Source organism: Melanerpes formicivorus, unplaced genomic scaffold (genome assembly GCF_026170545.1).
Source record: "Melanerpes formicivorus ecotype bairdi unplaced genomic scaffold, bMelFor1.0.p_v2 SCAF_50, whole genome shotgun sequence".
NCBI lineage: Eukaryota > Metazoa > Chordata > Aves > Piciformes > Picidae > Melanerpes > Melanerpes formicivorus.
The window spans coordinates 2591126-2615566 of NW_027142402.1; the positions used below are offsets into that span (position 1 = coordinate 2591126).

The 24441-nt window shown below is 49.1% G+C and overlaps 1 protein-coding gene across 5 annotated transcripts; it reads right to left on the minus strand.

The window, feature by feature from the left end:
* Nucleotides 1-1144: 1144 nt before the first annotated feature.
* On the minus strand, nt 1145-23526 carry BVES (blood vessel epicardial substance). Of its 5 annotated transcripts, XR_010990020.1 has the most exons (10): nt 23401-23526; nt 18032-18253; nt 17231-17355; nt 13761-13948; nt 12713-12821; nt 9793-9960; nt 8538-8679; nt 3753-3856; nt 2718-2933; nt 1360-1443 (listed from the first exon to the last, which is right to left on the minus strand). XR_010990020.1 is itself a non-coding variant. In XM_068160454.1 (9 exons), the coding sequence occupies exons 2-8, from the start codon at nt 18240-18242 to the stop codon at nt 3789-3791; spliced, it is 1011 nt and encodes a 336-aa protein (XP_068016555.1). In that variant the 5' UTR covers nt 18243-18253; nt 23401-23526; the 3' UTR covers nt 1360-1443; nt 3753-3788. The 5 variants fall into 5 exon arrangements, 4 of the variants coding, with proteins under 4 accessions (XP_068016554.1, XP_068016555.1, XP_068016556.1 ...); XM_068160454.1 differs by lacking the exon at nt 2718-2933; XM_068160453.1 differs by lacking the exons at nt 2718-2933; nt 3753-3856 and having other exon boundaries at nt 1145-1443; nt 23401-23524.
* Between the last annotated feature and the right edge of the window lie 915 nt (nt 23527-24441).

Here is a 24441-nt window from a genome sequence, read left to right on the forward strand (position 1 = left end):
CACCTCCTGCAAAAGCTCCAGCAGCAAAAAGCAAAGTGCCCTTACCTTCTGCAGAAGGCTCCAGGTGAGACCAGGGCTCAGGCAGTCACTGCTCCTGCACAGCATTCTCCGGCTGGTCCTTGGTTTGTTCCATCTCAGGAGGACACTCAGTGTACCCCAGATGCCTTCAGAGTGCACTGCTTTGTTCCTCAGCACTATACAGCAAGGTAGCAGCCTTGGGAGCTCTCAGATCTACTCAGCTGCCTCCTCTGTCTCTCTATTTTTAGACTCACAGAACTGTTGTGATTGGAAAAGAATTCTAAGATCATCCAGTCCAACCATTCTCTAACTCTACCAAGTCTGGTGATAAGCCATGGCCCTCAGCACCACATCTGCCTGCCTGAAACACCTCCAGGGATGGGGATTCAAACACCTCCAGGGCTTGAGAACCCTTTCAGGGAAGAAGTTTCTTCTAATGGGCAACCTAAACCTCCCCCAAGTGCACCTTGAAGCCTTTTTCTCCCATCCTCTCTCTTGTTATAGGGAGAAGAGACCAACCCCCACCTGGCTCCAACCTCCTTTCAGGTGCTGCTGTTGTTACTAATGGGCCTGAGGCAATTCTCCTCCTGGTGTCCAACCCCCCTACCCGACCTTCTGAGGGAGGGGTGCCCAGCTCAGGCAGCCAGCCAGGAGCAGCAGGTTCCTGCACTCCATCTGAGGGGGGCAGGGGCCATCGGGGAAGAGGCACAGCAGCCACCTGGGATCTTGAAAGCTTTTAGGACTGCCCCAGCAGTAGCTGCTGCTCCCCTGTTATGCTGCACAATGCACCCAAGTTTTACTGAGGCAGGCTTTGACAAGACATGTCCTATTTACCTGGCCAGGAGGGCAACACTCACTCTGCAAGAGCTGCACTGCAGCTGCCAAAAACCCCTTTCATAAGAGGGGAGTAGAGGCTGTCTCCTCCTCTTCATACAAGCCAGAACTGGGCTTAGGTATAAGTGCATTAAGGTTAATGGTGACATAGCATCCAGGCAGCAGGGCTGGTGAGGAAAATAAAACCAGAGTAAGAAAGCACCAAGCACAGAAGTGGGTTCATTTCCAGTTCAGCCACTTCATAGCAAATTTGTAATGGCAAGAGACAAAGCAGAAACAAAGCCATGACCCACATCCAGCTCTTCCTTTATTTTTGTTTTACTTGGAAGCAAAACGAATCCATCCAGAAGCCCCTGCTGAGCACGGGGGGAGGGCTGAGCAGGGAAAGGTGCTTCCAGCTTCCTCCCCCAATTCAGCTGCTCCCTCTTGCACGGACAAGCTCTGCCACACCTGAGGGCACATCTGTTCAAGGCAGCTGCTGGAGTTCAAGCTTGTCAGCAGATGGTGCTTCGAAGACATCGTCTTCAACACTTTCCTCTATCGGCTTCATTTTGGCTGAAGTTCTCAGGTAGGGAGAGGTCCGGCCTGGGCCTGCCACAGGTACAAAGAAATTCCCAATTAATTCCACAAGACACAGCTGCTGCATACACCTAGCTCTGACCAAGTGTGCCCAGCCTGATGGTCCTGTCCTAGTTTTGCAAGTGAAGCTTTGTCATCAGGCCACAGGCATGAGGAGATTGGAGATGTGGGACAGCTGTGCTCTGTAGACCAGCAGCACCTGACAGCTTCAGTCCCTGCAGCTGGCCACAGGCACAGAATTCTCCCCAAACACTGCAAATCCAAGGCTGTGACCCTGGTGCCTCCTCACCCTCACACTCACCCACTTGATGATGGGGAGAGCTGCCCCAAGCCCCAAAGGTAGGTGCACTTGCCTTGGCTGTGAGAAACTCCTCAGGGTACTGAGCAAACCTCTCTGGTGGCTGCCTGCTCACAGCCCTAACTGCCTTAAGAGCAGGATGGAAAATACAACAGCCCCACAAAGAGCACAAGATTGAGAGGTGAAGGCCACATAACTTTTGCCTGACAGGGACTCCATTGCTCTGAGAGAGTCTCACAAAAGCACAGCCTCAAAGCTTGCCAGAGCAGAGCTCACACAATGGCCACTGCTGTTAAGACACTAAATGAAGTTTGGGTGCAAGTAAGTTACTTCCCTATTGTAGTTACATTTTCAGCCTGAAGGTTAAACCAGAGAGCTCCTCTGACATCAGCCAAGCAGATTTATTTCCCATTGTTCATCCTGAAATTGCTTCTGCCCTCTTGGTACCCTCTTCTAAAGTTCAACCACCACAATGGCCCAAGGCTGTAAACAGCTAGCATGAGGTGATCAAGAGGATGAGGGAAGTCTCTGCAGCACCATTTTAGAGGAGTAGAGAGGTAGTGGCTGCCTGACAGATCCTCTGTGTAAGAGCTGAAAAAAACCCAAACAAATCCACATTTTCATGTAAAAAAGGCCAAGAGTCACAAGGTAACTCTTAGTGTAGAGTCATTCTTAGTGCTGCAACCCCACTTTATTAGCTGCAGAGTAAACAGCTCTGCTGAGGAAGCCTGCTTGTGAAGAATGACTCCTTTGTGCTGAGTAGGTTACACACAGGGAACAAAATGCTAACCACAGGCAAGAGCAGCAGGTTACCAGATCCCTGCATTTCGAGAGTCACATTCACACAAACTACTCAGAATTAGCTCTTGAGAACTTTGTTAAAGATGAATTAGTATTTTAACACTGGAAACCTACCATGGCAGAGGATTATTTGCACACATTTTAAACACTGGGGTCATTAAAGACTTCTCTGTTATGACTTCATTACCATTTTTAGAGTGGTAGTAAGAAGCCTGTAAGGCTGTTCAACAGGATCCAACATAAGGTTTAACAGTGTCAAGTTGTTTGGTTCAAAGACATTGGTCTGCTGATGCCTTCCTTCATCCTGTGTTGGGCAGATGTTCAAGAGGCTGAGTCAAATCTTGAATCCAGGCTTTCCATACACCACTCTGTTGCCCTCTCTCAAGGGCCTAAGCCCCAAGACCTGTTAAAATGGCATTCACCATGAAACCAAATCCTCTTTGTAACCACAAGCTGGGTGAAACACAGCGAGCACACATCAGAGGCTAACACAAATAAATACCTGCTCTGGAGCCCACCACACAAGGAGGACATGGATCTGTTGGAAAGGGTCCAGAGGAGGCCACAAAGAGGATAAGAGGGCTGGAGCACCTCTCCTATGAGGACAGGCTGAGGGAGTTTGGTCTGCTCAGCCTAGAGACAAGAAAGCTCCAGGGAGACCTTAGAGCAGCCTTCCAGCACCTGAAGGGGACCTACAGGAGCGGGGTGGTTTATAAGGACATGTGGTGATAGGACAAGGAGCAATGGCTTGAAACCAGAGCAGGGCAGATTTAGGTTGGACATCAGGAAGAAGTTCTTTACTATGAAGTTGGTGAGACACTGGAAAGGGTTGCCCAGAGAAGTTGTGGATGTCTCATCCCTGGAAGTGTTTAAGACCAGGCTGGATGAGGCTTTGAGCAACCTGGGCTGGTAGGAGGCGTCCTTGCCCATGGCAGAGGGGTTGGAACTGGATGATCTTTGAGTTCCCTTCCAACTGAGGCCATTCTATGAAAACAAAACCTTTCTACATCCCCTGCTTAGCTCAGGAGTTTGCAAACACAGATTCCCAGACCAGCAAATGTGAGTAACCTTAACCAAGCAGCCCAGAGAAAGAGACTGTATCACTGGGGGGGGGGGGGGAAATCACCACAAAACAAACCCCAAAGCATCAATTTCCCAATAAATGACATTTGGATGCGCCACAGATGGCAAACAGGAGATAAACCAACCCCCACCTTAATACCTTTTGGAGGATGCTTGCTGAGTTAATGGGATGTTATCAACAGAAAGCATCATGCTGCAAACGACTCACTCCGTAAGCATTATAGAACTCTTGTTGGTTATTTCCTTAACACAAAAGCAAAGAGTTAGTTGTGTTTCTTAGTTTAATTAAAGTTCAAAACAGTTTTGTTAGTAATTGCAGCTGGGCACCTACTAATTAGTATTTTTTTTCCCCCCACCCTTCTCCCTAGCAAACACTTTGGATGTAAAGCTTTTATGTTCAGCTTCTGGAGGGAACAAAAGGAGGCAAAGCTTCTCTTGTTTGTAGAGCAGATAAAAGCACAGGTTTAGAAAGTTTGAATTGCACAGCAGTATAAAAACCTTCAAATGTTTTAAGAAGATGGAAATCAGGAATCCAACCTGCTTGTTATTGCAGTAGTAAAAATAATCAATCATATTTACCAGGGGATGCTCTGGTCCACACAACAGATCACCCAGCTATGACAAGACAGCATTCCTGTAGGGCTCCTATACAGAGAGCTTTCTCTTATTTCATTTAATGAAGAATAAATTCCTGTTAAAGGTTGTCAGCTTCCACATGCTCCTCACTAAGTGTGCTGAGGATTTTGTTTGGTTTTTCAAACAAACAAATGATCATTGCAGGAGAAGGACTGAGCAGAACAGCCCTGGGCCAGGAAGCCTCAGGATGTTCCCCAGACTGGGTCTGAAAAAGAACAGAGCAAAAAAAAAAACCCCAAGAAAACTCTGACTGCTGCACTGAGAGCACCCAGGAGGAGGCTTCTAAAACCACCAAGGTTAAAAGAATCCAATGGGGAGATACTGGCACAAGGTTGCCCAGGGAGGTTGTGGGTGCCCCTCCCAAGAGGTGTTCAAAGCCAGGTTGGAAGAGACCTTGAGCCACCTGGGCTAGGGGAAGGTGTTCCTTGTCAGAGCTGGGTGATCTTTAAGGTCCCTTCCAACCTAAACCATTCTATGAACACATGGCAAGGTGAGGGGCAGGGTTTTGTTCAGGTCTCCCTGGGACCTGAGGGGAAAAAACCAAACATGTCCACAATCCACATAGAATAGATTTAAGCAGAGCTCACCTTGGTAGCAAACCCACCAGTGGCACTGACAGAACCCAGCAGTAACTAACAAGGCTACCTTGGCAGAAATAAAGATGGAAGCATCACATTTGACTGAGATAGAGACCCCTCCATCCAGAGCTTTTATCAACCCTTGACCACAAGTCAGAGATTTCACATCAGCCAAAATGCAAAGAAGAAACACTGACAACATTTCCCAGGCTGTGGGGGTGACACGTCCACCTCCCCAAACTAAGGGCAGTGCTGGAGTTGGGAGGCTGCTGCCACATCTGCTGTTGCAGTGGGAGGGTGGCACTGTCAGCTACACCAGCTACTGCTGGACTGGCCAGTTCCAGGAGACAAGAGACATTTAAAGCTCTCTCTTGGGAAAGGTGCACCTCACACACCAGAAAATATGGGACACAAACCAAGGGGAAGTACAACAGAGAGAAGTGTATTTATGAAGGCTGTGCCAAGCATGGCCACATCTCAGGGACTGATGTCCTCAGCTGAACAAGACATGCATTGAGATCACCTTCTCCCCAGCCTGAAACCTTGCTGCTAAGTCTGAGAGAGAATTCTAATTCTAGCTGCTGGCACACACAGAGTTTCACAGTTTCTCTCAGGGCACATTTGTCCAAGGGCTCTCTACACAAGGGAGTGGCTTCAGCTTCATGGAGCTTTGATGTGGGAGGGGTGAAAAGCCAGTCCAGAGCATACAGCTAAAGATCAGAGAACAGCCCAACACAGGAGACTTCATGGCAGGTATCTGCTACAGGCTGCCTGGTCAGAAGAGCAAGTAGCTGGAAAGCTTCTTTATACAACTGGATGAAGCCTCCTGACGGCAGGCACCGGTGCTTGTGGGGAGCTTTAACCACCCCACAGCCGGTGGGAAGGCAACAGGGCTGGGAGCAGGCAGTCCAGGAGGCTTCTGGAGAGTGCAGCAGGCAATTTCTTCACACAAGTGATCGATGAGCCAGCTAGGGAAGGTGCTCTGCTGGACCTGTCACTGATGAACAAGGAAGAACTCATCAGGGAGCTGAAGGCTGATGGCAAACTTGGCTGCAGCATCCAGGAGCTGGTGGAGTTTAAGATACTGAGAAGTGTGCAAGACAAAAGAGAGTTACAACCCCAGAGCTGAGGGCAGGGCTCTGTGGCTTGCTCAGAGCTCTGCTTGGCAGGAACTCATGGGACACAGCCTGCAAGGGGACCACAGGACAGATGGTTGTCCTTGAAGATCACCTGCCTTAAACTCAAGGAGAGCCCATTCCAAGGGATGGAAAGTTGAGCAAGCGTGGGAGAAGACTGGCATGGATGAGCAGAAGAGTCCTGAGTGAGCTCAAACACACACACATGAAGTGAAAGCAGGGATGAGATGGTGAAGAGCAGAACAAAACCCAGCTGGCAGCTGCTTGTCAGCAGTGTCCCTCCAGATCAATGACCTGGAGCATGGGATGGAGTGCATGCACTCCTGCCACCTGCACAGACAACAGCTAAGCACTGAGGGAAGCTGTTGATGAGCCAGAGGCCAGGGTGACTAATTGATAGGCCTGCAGAGGCTGGAGAAGAGAAGAGACAGAAACCACATGAAGTTCAACAAAGGCAAATTCCTGCAGCTGGGGCACTCTAAACCTAGACAGCAGTAGAGCCTGGACATCCAGTGGGTGGAAAGCAGCTTTGCACAAACAGACCTGGGGGTCCTGGTGGACACAAAACGGACTATGAGGCAGCAGAGTGCCCTTGCAGTGAGGAAGGCTATCCACATATTGAGCCATATCAGCAAGAGCATAGCCAGCAGATCAGTGAAAAAGATGAATCCCTTCTATTTGGCACTTGGGAGGCAAGATCTGGAGTGCTGCATCCAGGGTTGGGCTTCCTCATGCATGAGAGACATGGACATAGTGCAGCAAGTGCAGTGGAGAGCAGCCAAGGTGGTCAGGGGCTGGAGCTCATAAGGTGCATGGAGAGGCTGCAGGAACTGCATGTGTTCAGCCTTATGAACAGGAGGCTCTCAGGGCATCTTACTGTTGTCTTCAGCTACCTAAGGGAAGGGTATGAAGAAGACAGAGCCAGACCCTTCTTGGAGGCATGCACTAAAGAGCAAAGGACAACAGCCAGGAGTTGCAAGAAGGGAAATCTTTTTCACTACAAAGGTGGGAAGGCCCCAGAACAGGTTGCCCAGAGAGGCTGTGAAAGCCTTCTGCCTTGGAAATATTCAAAGCTTGACTGCTCATGGTCCTGAGCAACCTCTTCTTGCTGACCCTGCTTTGAGCATGCTCTTGGCCTGGATGATCTGCAGAGGTTTCTTCCAACCTCAGCTGCTCTGTGATTCTAAATGCCCTCGCAGGGAGCAGAGGAGAAATGAGGAAAACACCACTGCAAATTTCATCTGAACTATATCCTAGGTGTCACCCCTGGCATTCAGCTTGCCCAGAGAAGCTGTGGATGCCTCATCCCTGGCAGTGTTTAAGACCAGGCTGGATGAGGCTTTGAGCAACCTGGGCTAGCAGGAAGTGCCGCTGCCCATGGCAGGGGGTTTGGTAGTTGATCTTTAAGGTCCCTTCCAACTCAGGGCATGCTGTGATTCCAGGAGGGTGGAACACTTAGCAAGGCTTTGGCTTCAGTCTAGCTGGGCATGCAGATGATACCAAGTTAAGGAATGAAAACAAAGACCCTCCAACTCTGAAGGAGTTCCTGGGTGAGAACTGTGAGGAACACAATGGAGAACAGGTAATTAAATGGGCAAGCACAAGTACTTTAAAACACTTTCTCTTCCCAGCAGAGAGTTTAACCACAGCAGTTAACTGGCAGTGACTTCTCCCTCCTCCCCTTCAGCTATATCTAATTACTGAATAGTGTTTCTCAAGATAAATCACCCTGTACAACCCTTCCAAATGCCACTAAACTAACAGCTTAGGTGAAATGAGAAAACTGAGCATTTTCAGGGTTTCTTTCTGTTGTTCAAAAGCTGCTTCCAGAGCTCAGGCTGCTGCTGAAGTTTAGATTCAGAGGAATTAAAAATAAACAACAGCAAAAGCCTAGAAAGAATCATTCAGGAGGGTTCTGTAATGGAATACATTCCAAGAGTAGAAGCAAAAAGGTCAGATGTGGTTTCTCCATCTGTTCTCTACTGCTCCTGTCATACAAAGCACAGGAGAGGAGAGCCTAATAGGACATCTGGAGATTTTCCAGGTGGCATCAAAACCTCAGTTGTGCCCCACAGCCCTCCAGACCCTGCCAAAACAAACCAGCTCAGGAGAAAATGCAGAGCACTGAGTTGCTGAGGGGAGAGGTTTTGTTTGGGTTTTGAATTTCCACAAGCACCAGCCAAAGGAGATGCTACTGGGACAGGCACTCCACATTCACAGTTCTGCCCCACTGCTGTAAACATTCCATATCATGCCTTCACATTGTGCCAGAAATGATGATGAGCCTTGCTGGTTTCTTGCCAGTTTCTACATGAGGTAGCTTCAGCTACAAACAAAGCCTTACACATCTCCTGACTTCCCCACAGTTAGCTCCCTCCACTTAGCTAAGGTACAAGCAGCATCCCAAAACCAGGATACAGAACTAACCTGGTTGGAAAAGACCTTCAAGATCATCAACTCCAACCTAGAGCCTGCCCCCACTGGAGACAACAGGAGTTCTGCAGTCCCCTCTGAGCTGTGAGCAAAGCTAGCACGTTTTGGACCCTTTCTGCTGGCACTATTTGGAGCACTCACGAAGGGAAGACGCAGAGGAAGTCCCACGGAGGAACATCTGCAAGCCGTCCTCACTGTCACTGGTGCTGGCCATGCTGTTCCTCATCTGCATCACAGAGAGCTGTGAGCAGAGGCTGGGCTGTCGATCAATCTGTTTGGAAGCCTGAAAGGAACACATCCACAGCATTTATTAGTAGGGTTATCAAGTAAATGAATGGAAGGATAATGATCTCCTCTGGGGGAGATGCTCTGGTCTCAGCCATTCACGAACCCAAACACTGCAGAGAACCTTCTGCTCTTACCAATGTTAATAGGTTCATATGAAAACAGATGTCAGTAATCTATTAGAGCATTGATAAAGTATCAAAACTCAGGTTCATTAGGCAACTTTGATGGTTTTGTACTGGTCTGCCCATGTAATTTCCAACAGAAAGGTTGGCTCTTGTTCTTGGATAATTAATTGTTCAAGGTATGATGCTCTGCAATTAAACACAGCTTTTCTGCTGAGCCTGGTCCTCCTTGCTACACAAGGCAGTGAGCTGGATAGAGAGTGCAGCAATTTATATCTTAACAGGAACTTGTTCATTTCAGCATGTTAGAAGAGAGTAAGTGTCATTCCTTCCTGGCATCTGACCCTTTGGCCCTTGATTCCACTGAAGACACATTAAAGGTATCACATGAGCATTATCCTTTGCCTGTCAGATGGCTTTAGGAGCTTCCATTTCCTTTGAGCAGTCTTCCTGAGACTGTCAGATGATCTTGGGAGCTTCCATTTGCTTCAAGCAATCTTCCTGGCACTGCAAAATGCCTCAGGAGGTTCCATTTGCTTTGAGCAGTCTTCCTGAGATGCCTCTGCACTCTAATATTTATATGACACTTGTGCCTTAAGTCTTCCTGCAAGCCAGAAAGCTGTGTCAGTGTATGTGAAAGGCAGGAATCAATGACTAAAGCATAATGGAACATTCCCAGTCAGGAGAGGCATCTCTTGAGCCACCAGCCAGCATACCTCCCAGCTGGCTTCAAAATACTTCTGCCTGTTCAATCAGTTCTGAATCTCATTTGCTCATCTTTCTTGCCCATGGCTGTACTAACTTTGGACCAACATTGCTCCTGACAAACACCTTGCACTGACTCAGGATTTGGCACTGCAAGGCAATGGGTGTGAATTCAGCAGCTGATGGCAGTGTGTTAAGAGAACAGAAAAGGTGCTTAAAGTTGAAGCAACAAAGCATTGGTGTGGAGGAGGAAGAGTCCCAGGTGAAATCTTTTTGCTTACCTTGTCATTCAAGGTTGGGTCGTTCAATGAATAGAGTTTATTGGTAATATCTTTGCCAATAAGATACTTAAAGATCTCACAAAGGAACGGCTCAGATTCCAGGAAATAAGTCAGCCTTTCCCTGGACCAGCACAGGAACTTGCAGTTATCATCTGCAACAATGGTGACCTGAGAAGGAGACATGCTCAGAATCAGCACTCCTCTTTTGCTCTCAAACAAGTGAGACAATTGCATTTGTGCTCCCAGCTAAAAAGAACTCTGGGGGCCACAAAACTTAGTGCAGCTGAGGGAACTGGGGTTGGTTAGCCTAGAGAAAAGGAGGTTGGACCTAGGTGGGGGTTGGTCTCTTCTCCCTATAACAAGTGATAGGATGGGAAGAAAAGGCTTCAAGTTGCACTTGGGGGAGGTTTAGGCTGAACATTAGAAGAAACTTCTTCCCTGAAAGGATTCTCAAGCAGGCTGCCCAGGGAGGTGTTTGAATCCCCGTCCCTGGAGGTGTTTCAGAGAGGCAGAGATGTGGTGCTGAGGGCCATGGCTTAGCACCAGACTTGGTAGAGCTAGAAAACAGTTGGACTCAGTGATCTGAAAGGTCTTTTCCAACTGCAGTGATTCTCTGATTCTACAATTCGCTATCAACAGCCACAGAGGAGCTTGCAGCCTCTGCAGGCAGCCTGGATCTGCCAGGCTCATCCCCCTGTGCCAGCAGAGGGCAATGACACCCCAAACCCTGCACCACTCAGGGCTGCCCAGCTGTGGTTTTTGCAGGGGAATCTGCCCAGGAATCAGGTGCTCTCTGCTACTGCAAACTAATGTTACATCCTGGGAATTAATACCCATATAAAGCCCAAGAAACAAAGGGAATCTGGTACACACCCACAGAGCTGAACTTCAGCCTGTAATGAAAGCAGGCAGGCTGAGGAAGAGTTTGTCAGCATTGCCAGCAGATGGGGTCCTTAAGATTGGAATCCTCTTGCAGCAGCAAGGCTGATTTGATTTATATGGCAGCAAGCAGCCCAGCTGAGGAGTGGAGGATGCCACACCACACCAGATCAGTCTAAAGGCAGGCAGAAGATTGGTCTCTCTGAAGGGAAAAGGCTCAATCCTCAATTTGTATCCAGGGGCTTATGAGAGAAACAGGCTGTGCCAGGAGGGCAGAATGCATCTGGGAAACTCTCTTGGCATTGAGCCTAGTATTTGACTGGAAGATATGACATCAGCCACTGATTTTAGAGTCTGTATTGCTCTCTGCCACTCCCCTTCTGCCAGGGTATCACCCAGTCAGCCACAGCCTGCTCATTATTACACACAGTTAAAGAACTTCAAGTAAGAGACAACAAAATAACCTTTCCAGTTCTCTAAGAGTATTTTGCCCCAGGAGCTGTAGGATAGGATGAGAGGGAATGGATTGAAGCTTGAGGAGGGCAGATTGAGACTGGAGATGAGGAAGAAATTCTTTAGAGTGAGGGTGGGGAGACACTTGCACAGGCTGCCCAGGGAGGCTGTGGATGTCCCTTCCCTAGAGGTGTTCAAGGCCAGGTTGGATGAAGCCCTGAGCAACCTGGGCTGGTGGGAGGTGTCCCTGCCCATGGCAGGGAGGTTGGAACTGGATGGTGTTTAAGGTCCCTTCTAACCCAAATTATTCTATGGATTATTTTAGCCTGTTCAATCCATTTCAGAATCTCTGAATATCCTTCACTGCAGCAGCATAATTGCTCTTCTAGACACCCTCACCCTGACCTTTCTCCACATGAATCTTTTCATTCAAAATGCTGTGACCTCTTACAGCCTCTGTTGCTTTCACAACTTTCAAACCAACAGAAGCTTTCATCCATTTAGACAAATACCCATCTCAAACTACTAGTGCCTGAATCACAGCATCAGAATGGCTGGAAAAGACCTCCAAGATCATCAAGTCCATTGGTGCTACTAAAATGAATCACTAAATAGGGCAATAATTAATTTTTTCCCCTGCTCCCATCTTCTCTTTTCCCACTAAAGCTCTCCTTAGTTATTTGCCCTGAATAATCTCTTAACACAAAATAAACTTGGAGACAGTAAAAGAGAAGAGAGCAGCAGAAGGCAGACTGCTCAGCAGGCACCACAGAATCACAGAGTTGCTTCTGGTGTCACCTGGCCTAGCAGGAGCAAGCTGACACAGCTGTGTTGTGCAGCTTCAGTTTGCCTCAAAAGGAGGAAGGGAGAGCAATGTGCTCCAGGATGCATGGGCTGGGAGAAAGGAGCACTTGCTGTGCCCATGCTGGCTACACAAACAGACTGGGCACTGTTGGCTGGGTGGGGGAGGATGGCACCTTTCAGAAGGAGGCAACCATGCAGCATCTTAGCTGCCAGCCACTGCAATGAACTCAGCTGGGTCACAAAGCCAGGATTCACCACATCACTCTGGTATGTGACTGCCTGTACCAAGCTCTCCTGGGGGTAGTGTGAGGCAGAAGGGGACTGCTGCTGCATAAGAAGAAAAGCCACTGATCAGTTCCTGTCAGTTTGACCTTGCAACCATAAAAACATTTGGGGTTTCCCTTGCAACTACACAAACATTCTGAACTGAGTCATAGAATTGTTAGTGTTGGAAGGGACCCCAAGGATCATCCAGTTCCAACCCCCCTGCCATGGGCAGGGACACCTCACACTACAGCAGGTTGCTCACAGCCACATCCAGCCTGGCCTTCAAAACCTCCAGGGATGATGCTTCTACCTCCCAACATTTAAACAACATCCCACAGCCTTCCCAAGTTACTGTGGAGATGGTTCCCTCATGGATCACCACTACCAGAAAGATGGCCAAAAAAAAGAACCCCAAAAGATGCAAATCAAGCAGTTCACTGCTGATGGAATTTCTCCTCTGGTTTTGCATGACCCCCTCAGCTTCTCTCCAGTGAGATCTGAACCAAAGAAGCTGTACCTGGAATTTCTCACCCCGGTTCATCTGCGTGGAGCGGAACTCAGGAGAGTCGATAAAGGCACAGGGGTAAATATTGTGCAGGAAGTGCCCTCGATAAGACACCTTCATTCTGGAAACCAAACCAGATGCAACAGCATTTTAAAAGAGGTGGAAGCTGGTGAGCTGAATTCTGGATTTGGATAGGAGTGCTGACAGCAGGAAAGCAGCGGGGAACAGGCAAAAATGTATTCATCCTCTGGAGTCTCAGCCCCAGAGCTGCCCTGTTGGCCACCTAAACCTCCACTGCCTCCAAGCAGAGCAGGCTGCCAGCCAATCTGGGCTGCCAAACACGGTGTGTATCCTCAGAACCAGAGGAAAGAGGTCTGCAGGGTTATGCTCTAGCCCCAGAGCAGAATCAGGGCTTATTTAGGCAGCCAGCTTTGCAGCAGCGAGCAGCTGATGGCTTAAGGAAAACAATGAAGCAACAATATGCCTTAATGACTTAAGGAAAACAGTGAAAGGAAACAGAGACTGGTTAAAACCTTGGCCAGAACTTAGCAAGAGCTTCGAGAGTACAGCCTGGCCGTGGACAGTCCCTGGGCAGTGCAGCTGCCCCTCTCTGCTTGCACATCTACATGCAATGAATCAACTCCAACAAGCTTGTTTTAAGGCCTGCTGGAGGGACATTTTTTCCCTCCCCTCTTCCCTTATGCACAATATCTTTTAACCTCACAACCTGAGAATGCACTGAGAAGAGGCCTTAGATGTCTAAGACTCAAACAAACCTCTTGCTTGTTCTGGAAGACTCTGCATTACAAATGGAATCCCCACTAAGATCCAGGCAGCTGCACACACACCTGGAGACACAATGTGCTCCCAGTGAGAAACACCACAGCCACTTGCAAACAGTGTCACAAAACAGTCTACCCCTACAGATCATTCAGCCACAGACCAGGACTCTCTACAAACAATAACATTTATAAAGCTAAGCCAAAAACCCCAACAGCTTTCTGATCTATTCAGCCATCACATCAAGCATGAGACTGGCCCCAGGCTTTACAGAACCTACTTCCCCTTCAGCAGGATGCTTAGCCTATCATCAACTGAGGTTTTGTCTTCTGCAGCATAGGCTTGACCTGTCTTTAAAGTCTGAATGTTGCAGAATTGTCCTGTTAGTCTCTGGAAGAGCTCTGGAGGCACGTGGAGAGGCTCAAACATTCTCTTGTAGAGGCTGCTCAGTTCCTTCTCTATCTTGATCTAGAATGCCAAGACAAAAGACACCAACAAACACAGATGCATTGGTTAAAGAGGGGTGAGACTTCACACATGCTTTAGCTGCTTTGTTTGAGGAACATCTTTGACTGCCATTATGTTTCAGCAAGAAAGGAAGGGCTAAAATGTGACATTATAGCCACAGGCACTGCCCATGACAGGCTGACCAAAACCTTATCCAAGAATAGCCAGGCTGGCACACTGGTGCTCTGGAATGCTGTTCCACCCAAGGAGCACATTAAATCAGACACAAGGTGTCTTCTGCTGATGTAACAGCAAACAGGACTTGGGCCAGAACCACAGGGGGAAAAAAAGCCAAAAGAACAACAAGAGGTTGGTTGCATTTCTCACACCACAGGCACCCTCATGCTGGCCATCTCTCAAGCTCCTCTGGGAGCCCCTTCCATCCCTGAGCTTCCTGGCTTGCTTGCAGTAGAAAAGCAAGCAAGTCCTGAAAAACAAACCCATCCTATTGAAACCACATGTGATGAGGGAGGAAAAAACAGCCCCAAAACATTGCCAGCTGAAGAGCCCACATCCAGGAGCCCACCCAAACGCAGGCAGCGGCAGAGAGCGAAAGGATGTTGGCTGAAATCCACCAGCCTGGAAATCTTTCCTGAATGAAGGCAGCAGGGAATGAGGCAGTGTCCTGGCCTCCCTGAAAGCAGAGGCAGCCTGAACAAAGCCTGCCTATTTGCTGGGAGGGAAACAAATTAGAGCAATAAGCACCAGATAATGAAAAGACAAAATACACAGGGAACAAGGAAAAGCATTCTAATAAATAAATACATACATAAAAAAGGAAGGAAAGGAGAAAGTCAGCACTTCCACAAATGGGAAGGCTCCAAGTGTATGCAGTTTTCTACATTTGTTTCTATCTTAATATTACAAACAAGGGGAGGAGAGAGAGCTGCAGCACCTCTCCTATAAACACAGGCTGGGAGAACTGGGGCTGCACAGCCTGGAGAAGAGAAGGCTCCAGGGAGACCTCAGAGCTGCATTTCAATATCTGAAGGAGACCTACAGGAAGGCTGGGAAGGGACTGCTCAGAAGGGCCTGTGGGGATAGGGTGAGGGGCAGTGGTTTGAAATGAGAAGAGGGGAGGTTTAGGTTGCACATTAGGAGGAAGTTCTGCACAATGAGGGTGGGGAGACACTGGAACAGGTTGCCCAGGGATGTGACTGAGGCCCCCCTCCTTCAACACATCCAAGGTCAGATTTGATATGTCCCTGGGCAGCCTGCTCTGGTTGGAGGTGTCCCTGCTGCCTGCAGGGGGGTTGGACAAGGTAACCTTGGAGGGTCCCTTCCGACCCAATGCAACCTGTGGACACCATAGGTAGCCTTCAGATGGCCTGCCTCACACCAGCTATTCACCCTCCATGAGCACAGCTGCCTGCTCCTGCAGTCATGCCTGTGGGTCATGCTCCAAGTGAGCCATATGGGTAGGTGCAATGTTTTGTTCAGCAGCGGTTGAAATACCCTGGGACGCTGCCAGCGCTTCGAATCAGAGCGCTGTAGAGACACTGATTAGACTCTCCCTCAGCTTCCACTCAGACTGGAAAAAGCCAAATCTCTAAAGCTCCAAGGAGTCAAACCCACGGAACTCAGAGTCTCCTGGCCAGAAGAGAAGCTTGCTGCTGGTTTGCATGCTCCATTTAATAAAATAAATATTTAACCACTGAACACATCAATTATTCATTCGCCACTATGACTGACTTGTCATCACTCTGCCATTCCTTTCTTCCCTGAAAGCCATGATTTGTGAAGATGACCAAATCAGATGGATTTTGAGATGGGCAATGCAGTAGCTGCAGACAGAAAAATCTCATTCAAAATGATTTCCTAAGAGCTTTGCCATAGTTAGTTAGTCAGCCCTTTAAAACTGCTGTGATTTGAGGTGGTGCATCAGGCAGCATGGCCATGGCTGACTAGCAGACAGCTGGTGCAGCTTCACCCTGCTGTCTTGATGGCATAAGTGGATTGAACATGCTAAAAGAACTCATAGAATGGGTTGGGTTGGAAGGGATCTGAAAGATCATCCATTTCCAACACACCCTGCCATGGGCAGGGACACCTCCCACCAGCCCAGGTTGCTCCAAGCCTCATCCAGCCTGGCTTTGAACACCTTCAGGGAAGGGACATCCACAACCTCCCTGGGCAATCTGTTCCAGTGTCTCCCCACCCTCACTGTCAAGAATTTCTTCCTAATCTCCAGTCTAAATCTGCCCTCCTCAAGCTTCAATCCCTGCTCCCTCACACTATCACTACAAGCCCTTGTAAGAAGCTCCTTGGTAACAACAGCATCAGAGACACAAACCAAGTAGAATCTTACCCTTAACTGGGAAGATTCCTCACCTGGAACAATTGAAATGACTGGAAATCTTCACTGCACATCTATAAATGCTCAGGAGGGGATCTCTCTAGCTAGTTTTAAGCTGTCTTCTATGCAAGACAGAAGTCAAGCTTTCTGCTGCCTTGCCAGGAGAACAGGAGGTTGCTAATTTCCTAGCTGCTTTCTTGCCCAGGCTGTGTTGACTTGAAGAGCTTATTTCCAGCTAGTGGTTATGCTGTGCCAGCTGCTCCACACTTGCAGCATCACAGAATGTTAGGGGTTGGAAGGGACCTGAAAAGATCATCTAGTCCAACCCTCCCCTGCCAGAGCAGCACCACCTAGGGAATGTGTCTGATTCTGGGTGGTGATTCCTAACTTAAAGATAGATAGATGCCTGTCCCAGAATGCTCAATTTTAAGTATCTTAGCAGGATTTTATTTCAGGAGGTCTGTATGCATGCACTTTGGTGGGTGGGGAACATGACAAAACAACAAAACAAATCCCCTCCCACCAGCCAAACACACACACCAACCCCCCCCCCCCCACCCCTCCAAAGGCACCAAGCAAAAGAACCAAAGCAAACACACAGAAAAATAAGCCCCAAAATACCATTTCTGGTCTCTCTGCAAAGAGGACATCAGCCCTTCCTTACCACCAAAGCCAAACACAACAGACAGAGCCAACCACAGGTGACCTCTTTCCAAGAACATGGATTTCAGGGAAGTAATTCTGTGCAGCATCAGATCTTCTGGTCTGCAGCATTATGGTCATTATGGTCTGCCCCCTGGAGCAGCCAACTGCCTTTACCCAAGGGGCCTCCTGTCTAACTCAAGGGTTGCTGTGGAATTCCTTGGCTTGCCCAGCAGACATGGGCACAAGGGAGGTTTTTGTTGCACCTTGCCAGCCTGGCAGGACAGGGCAGCTGGGGAACCTACCGGCCTCCTTTTGTACACCAGGTAGATGAAATGTAGAAGGTTGACCACCAAAAACACCGAGTTCCAGATCATGATGTCCAAGGCACAACGGTAGAGTGTAGCCCAAATGATGAACAATGCACAGCCTGTACAAACAGGGAAAAGGAAGTCAAAGTTGTGAGCACAAATCTGATGAGGAGAGACCAAAGGAGCTGGAAAAGAGGAGGCTGAGGGGAGACCTCATGGCTGTCTACAACTACCTGAAAGGACATTGTAGGGAGGCTGGTGATGGTCTCTTCTCACAGGTAATTAGTGATAGAACAAGAGGGAACAGCCTCAAGCTGTGACTGGGTAGATTTAGACTGGACATCAGGAAACATTTTTATTTCCCCACCAAGAGTGGTCAGGGATTGGAATGTGCTGTCCAGGGAGGTGGTGGAGTCACCAAGCCTGGATGTGTTTAAAGGTGGTTTGGATGTGGTGCTTGGGGATATGGTTTAGGGGTGACCCTTGTGGAGTAGGATTATCAGTTGGACTTGGTGATCCTGAGGCTCTTTTCCAACCCCAATGTTTCTGTGATTCTGTATTTCTGGGATGTTTCAAGAGCCTAGAGATTCACCACCTTCCTAAATTAAGTCTGTCAGGGTCAGAGCAGAGCTCCTCCACCAAAAACACCTTCAGAAGAGTACAACAGCTATGGATACATGCTAGAATTCCACTGGAAGCCGAAGGGACCAGGAGAAAGCTCTGTAAGGGTCCCAAAGTGGTGTGTCTGTTACAGGAGAGATTATTCTGCAAACCTCTGCAGGATGATTCCCCTACCTATGGTCAGCAGGCCTCGCAGCAAAATCATGTGAAGATTCAGAGTGGTTGGAATAACCAGGCCAGCTGCAAAGCAGATGTTGGCCACATGGAAAACAAGGTGATGGATCTCTTTCCAGTTTTCACAGGCAGTCTCATTGAGTGTGGCATTTGAGTCTGGAATAAAACCTGGTGGAGTAACAGTGAGTGGGCTCATTGCTGCAGTGTCCATCTTGGAGACTCCTGGAATGAGGGAGAGAGGGAAGAATTAAAAATCACTCTGCTTTAAACTGAAAGAGATAGGATACTGTGGTGTCTGGATGGCAGGTGCCCAGCAGTGGTGCTCTGTGACCCTCAGATGGTCAGGGCAGGAAAAAATCTACCAAGAGGCTCATGGGCTGAGATAAGGACAGAGAGACATCAGCCAGCAGTTGCCATTGAGGATAAACCAGACTCACCTTTGGGAAACAACTTTCTTACCAATCATGTCAGAGTGTGATAATGAAAGACAGAAACTAACTCTTAAAACATCTTCCCGGGCTTAACTTTCCTCCCAATTTCTCTACTTCCTCCCCCCACAGCAGCAGAAGGAACAGGGAGGTTTCATCACCCATCATTTCCACACCTACTTCCCCCTCAGGAGGGCTCCTCACACTCCTCAACTGCTCCCCCATTAACCTCCGTGGGCTGCAGGGTGGGCAGCCTGCCCCACCGTGGTCTTCACCGTGCATGGGCTGCAGGGAATCTCTGCTCTGAGACCTGGAGCATCTCCTCTTCTCCCTCCTTCACTGCCCATGGTGTCTGCACCTGGGATGTGAAGGGATTTTGAGTTGCTTCACCTGTGCTTATTATTATTCCCCCTGCAAACAACTTGTGTAGAAGGCATCAGCAAGCTAGACAAGTTCTGAGATTCATTAGTCTTTTAAATCCCTTTTTTACAGGAGGAGTAAAGAAATCAGAGAGAAAAGCTCAGCCCTCCAGCAGCTCCCCTTGGGTGCCCAGAGCCTGCCACCACTCAGGCATGCTACAGAACATGCAGAGGCATCTTGCAGGATCAGACACAGTGACATCCATATCTGGAGAGAAATAACTGTCAAAGAAAAAGAAAACAACACAACTTTAATCTAGTTCCTACCAACAAAACATAATTGACCTATTTCCTAGAGGTTCAGTTTCCTCCTTTCATTCCTGCTGCAGTTATTCACAAAGGTTAATTACAACATGAGGGGGTTTGGCATAAACAAATTCTGCACTGAATTGTTACCAATGATCACAGGACATTAGGGGTTGGAAGGGACCTCTGAAGATCATTGAGTCCAACCCCCCTGGCCAGAGGAGGACCACAGAATCCCGCACAGGTCGCACAGAAACACAGCTGGATGGGTGTTGATCACAGTGCTCAAATAAAGTCACACAGGCACCACCCAACGCTGCTCCTGTTTTCCTCCAGCTCTCTTGCACGAATTTAGTGACAGCCACAAGAGCAGCTCCACTGTCCTGACAAAGCCACTGACACACAGAGCCTGGACCAGGCTTCAGGGCTGGCAGACTTCCTGTGCTCAGCAGCAGAAGGTAACCGTGTTGGTGCTCATCTTACACACATCATCCTCTCGTGCTCCTGCTGTTTTCAAACAATATAAACCAACACTGGAACAGCAGGGCCGCTAGATCTTTTGCACCAAGCCAGCAGCTGAGTTTCTATCTACATCCAGTCTTTCACTGCCTCCTCATCTGCCAATGCAAGCATCTACAAGAGAACAAAGACAACCAAACTCACAGACAGATACAGAACCAGCCACAAGTCCACCAGAATCACAGAATACCTTTGGTTGGAAGAGACCTTCAAGACCATGAAGTTCAATCCAGCACTGCAAGGTCAGCACTAAGCCTTGTCCCCAGGTGCCAGGTCCACATGCTGCTTAAACACCTCCAGGGATGGTCATTCCACCACTGCCCTGGGCAGACCATTCCAATGTTTGAGAACCCTTTCAGTGAAGAAATATTTTCCAGTGTCCAGCCTAAACCTCCCCTGGTGCAGCTTGTAACCATTTCCTCTAGTCCTGACATTTGCCACCGGGGAGGAGAGGCTGGGCCCTTCCTCACTCCAACCTCAATTCAAAACCACTGCAAGCAGTAACTTCAGCTGCACCTGACTGCAAACACACAAAGCTTTCCAGAGGGTTGGTTTGTTTGTTTATTAACAGCATCATTTTGTACTGCATTGCTGGGAGAGCAGAAGCTACCTTACTCTAGGACTCGTTTGTAAACCCTCACCCGCTGGAAGTCTGCAAACTCCAGGAGCCAAATCTCCTCCTCACAGCCCAGCCAAACACACTGCTCCTCTCTTTAGCCACAAATATTGATGCCACAAGCCACCAGCCATAAACAGTCATAATGGGAAGAGGTTTCTCCAACAAGTGTTGACTAAGTCAATAACAACTGGCCATAAAATGACAAGAAATTGACAGCCTTTGGCAATAAAGTGGCCACAATTGCAGCAGCAGGACACTGAATGCTTTTGAGAGTCTGGGCCACCGACTTGGTTGCTTAAATTAGGACCTCAGAAGCTAAATGTAGCCATGCCCACTTTGGAATAAATTATGTCTTCAAGGTGCCTTTAATGTGAACTCACCACTCGAACAACAAACCTTGCAGTGCTGCTGAAGCACTGGAAAACAGCAAAGCAGAAAGCTGCAGAACTTATCTGTCAAGGTGGCATTGGAAAGCTGGCAGAAATAGATTGATGCTGTCTGCAAAATGACACAAGGACAGGCTGTGACAGGGGCTCTGAAGGGGAGCTGCCCATGAATATCAATGGGGGAGCCTGCTTGAGACCAACAGAAGAGAAAGGCAGGCAGAGTTACGAGCTCAGCCTTAAAATGTTTGTCCACAGGTTAACAGCAGGAAGAGAAACATTCAAAATAACAACTCTAATTTCTGGATCCAATTCTTCAGTCCCAGCATCTACTGCTGCAAACTAATACTGAAGGCTTAAAGCAGGTGATATTCAACAGAGGAATTATAATCTCCTACCCTCTGCTACCTCAGAGAGCCCAAAATCAGTTTTGCAAGCACAGGATCAGGCTTTCAAAACTTTAATGTAGGGTTGTGCATGCTGTGGATTAGTACAGCAGAAGACTTTGCAGCCTCAAGCATAAGTCATCAACACACAAAGACATGTCTCAATGTCAGAAGTTAAAAATGCAATAAGATGGGCAAATAACTCTGGAGAAATCAGGGAGATGGTGTCAGCTGAAATTAAAGCTTTAAATACTTCATAGAATCATAGGAAGCTAGAGGTTGAGAGGGACCTCTAGAGAGTCCAACCCTCCTGCAAAGTAGGAGCACGTAGGGCAGGCCACACAGGAACACATCCAGGTGGGTTTTGAAGCTCTCCAGAGGAGACTCCACAACTTCCCTGGGCAGCCTGCTCCAGGGCTCCATCACCCTCACAGTAAACAAATAAATCAATCAACCCTTTTCTCATGTGGAGATGGAATTTTTTTAACCTCCAGCCATTTTCCCCTTCATGTGGATTTAAGTTTACCAAACCATGAGCTTGAAAACTCGGCTGGCTGAAAACTCACACCAATTGATTGCCCAGGTAGGAGACAAACGAATAAAAAATGGAGCAAACACCCAAAAGAAACACCACTGGGTGACACTTCAACATGAATCCTGGCAGAAATCAGCACAGCTAACCACCAAGCCCTAATCACTTGGGTTTGTGAAGGAATTTCACGAGTTTAGGGTCATGGATCGTGTTTTTAGGTTTAAAAAAATGGACATTCTCAGGCTCGAGGTGAGGTGAGCTTGCACCAGGATCCTTCTGTGCTCAAGACCTCTTTACACAAACGACCAGAAGTCATTCCCAGAAGTATTGTGTCCTTAAATCTTTAGGCATGGAGACACCTTTGAAAAAAAAAAAAGCAAACCCCAAACCACAGAACAACCAAAACTGGGAGGGCTGATGGGTACCTACACAACACTGGGAAGAGAGATGTAGCAGGAAAAGGCTTAAAGAAGTTGGTTCTTCACAGAACGTTAGAGGTTGGAAGGGACCTCCAGAGATGCAGATCCAACACACACACACCCCCCCCCCGTTCTTGCGGATCAGCCAAGCTGATACGGGACAATGCTGAGCATCCTGCTCACACCATCATCCACTTCGCTGGAATTATCCCTACTCCACAGCTTTGCTGCTCTACATTATGCAGGCAAGCTGCACGGGAACGTTTGCGCGAGTGTGCAGCCACTGCAGGTTTGCAGCCCATCGTTTGTGCGGATGGATTTTGTGAGCCGAAAGACGAAAAACCCCAAACATAACAATAAATCAGGCTGAACGATATTTCATTGTTTTCCCCAAATCACACCTGCAGGATTTCAACTACTTTCCTATGGCTTTGTAGCACAAAAGATGCATGAAGAATTTCGACAAATTCCGGGCTTCTGTGAGCGGAAGATGAGCCATTAGCGCTAGCATCCTTCAGCTAACCGCGGCTACGGATCTTCCACAACGAAGTAGGAGTGAAAGAAAGGGAGGTGTAAGAAAAGAGAGGTTTCAAGACGCTCTCTGGGTCAAGTTAATTTCAACTAAACGCCGTCGTTAAGTAAGGAAATTTGTTAGCATCGCCGCACCTCATTCTAGAGAAAGCTGAAGGTTCTTACTTCGCACAGCGATCAAAGCCACCAACACCGGGAGAAACCGTTCCGTATCCTGAGCGTAACCCTGGTGTAGCTGCACTGGGGCACTGGAAGTTTGTCAGCTGCCTTGGAGCTCACGCTGCTTCTGCTCACATCGCGCACAGATGCGCGGCAAGCCCCAGGCGGGGGACAGAACCGCAGCTGTCACCTCGCTGCCCTGCTCTGTGCCCGTGCCTCCCAGGTTTCATTTTAGCTCACAGCGTGCGAACACCAAGCGCACCCTCCACACAAAACAATCGTTTTGTTAATATTAATGACGATACTACTAATAATTTTTAAACAATAGCAAGCAGCCTGTCCTTCGCCCCCCGCCCCGCCGAGATCCATTCCCAAGGCTGTGCCATCCCGCTGGAAGGACACCAACGGAGCTCCTCTTCCCGGGGAGCTCGTTGGGGCTGTGCCCGGGGGCAGTAGGGCATTGTGAGCCCTCCGAGAGTCCGAAAGGAGAGACTGGGGACATGCTGCTCCCGGCCGCCGATGGCCGAGCAGCTCCAGCACGGAGCGCTGCACCCACCGTGCCGCCGGTGATGCGGGACCCCCCGGCTACCGGGGGCAGAAGAACTGACGATGCAGCCAGGGAGGACCAGCCGCCGCTACCGGGCAAACCGCCTCTCCTGCCCGCTGGGCTCCCCTATGCAAGACCGGCTCTCCCGACCCCGGTGCACGGCGGCTGGAGCTCCCCTTACCTGAGCCGTGCCCTTGTCCGCGCTCTCGGAAAAGTTTCCCGGCCGCCCAAACGGGACGAGGACCGGCTCTGGCTGCCGCTCTTCGCCGCTCTCAGCACCGCTAGCACCGCGTCCCGCCGCTGTGACTAAAATAGGCAGAAGCCGACGGCAGGCTGCGGGCGGCGCCAGCTCCGGGGCCGGCACCGAGCGGCCGCAGCGCGCAGGCGCCTCCCGCCGGTCCCCGGGGGGGTGTCGGGACCGCGGGTCGAGGCGCGGCCGCCAGGGGGCGGTATAATGCGGGGGGTGGCGGTGGGGTGGTGTCGGGGTGGTGTCCCAGTACGGGAGGTCTTGTCTGTTCCCAGCACTGTCTGTTCCCAGTGCTGCTTGCTCCCCGTGCTGCCCGCTTCCAGTGCTGTCCGCTTCCAATGCTGCCCGCTCCCAGTGCTGCCTGCTTCCAGTACTGCCCGCTCCCAGTGCCCTCTGTGGGCTGTGAGGGAATCCCCGAGTGTTCCCTCCCACTTTGCCACCTGAAGGTCCTGAGCACTGCCCAGAGTAGGCATCTAAAACACACGGGATGAGTCACAGAATCAATAATTCTACGTGGAAAAGACCTTTAAGATCATTGAGTCCAACCATTATCCATCACCCCACACGGATCATGGAATCATAGAAGTGTTTTGATTGGAAGAGAGCTTTAAGATCATCAAGTCCAACTGTCAACCCAACACTGTTAGGTAGGTCCCCATGAAACCATGCCTCTACCATGTCTCCACTCGCTGCAGAGCAAGCCCAGAGCTTAGGCTTTGTGCCTCACTTCTGGGCAGTTAAAATTAGCAGAGCCGAATTCTGCCCTAAACGAGCAGCAGGAGGTGTTTCCCCTATATGGGAGTCAAGAAGCCACGACAGCTCTTCTAAAACTGCTCTTCTCAACTTGGCCCTGCTGCAGTTACTTTGTCACGAGCATAACTCTGAGGAAACGTCCCTGAGGTTGCTGGTGTGGCAAGTTGACAGCTCCCAGAGATGACATGCTGCCAGTGTCCCTGTGTGCCAGCAGATTGCTCT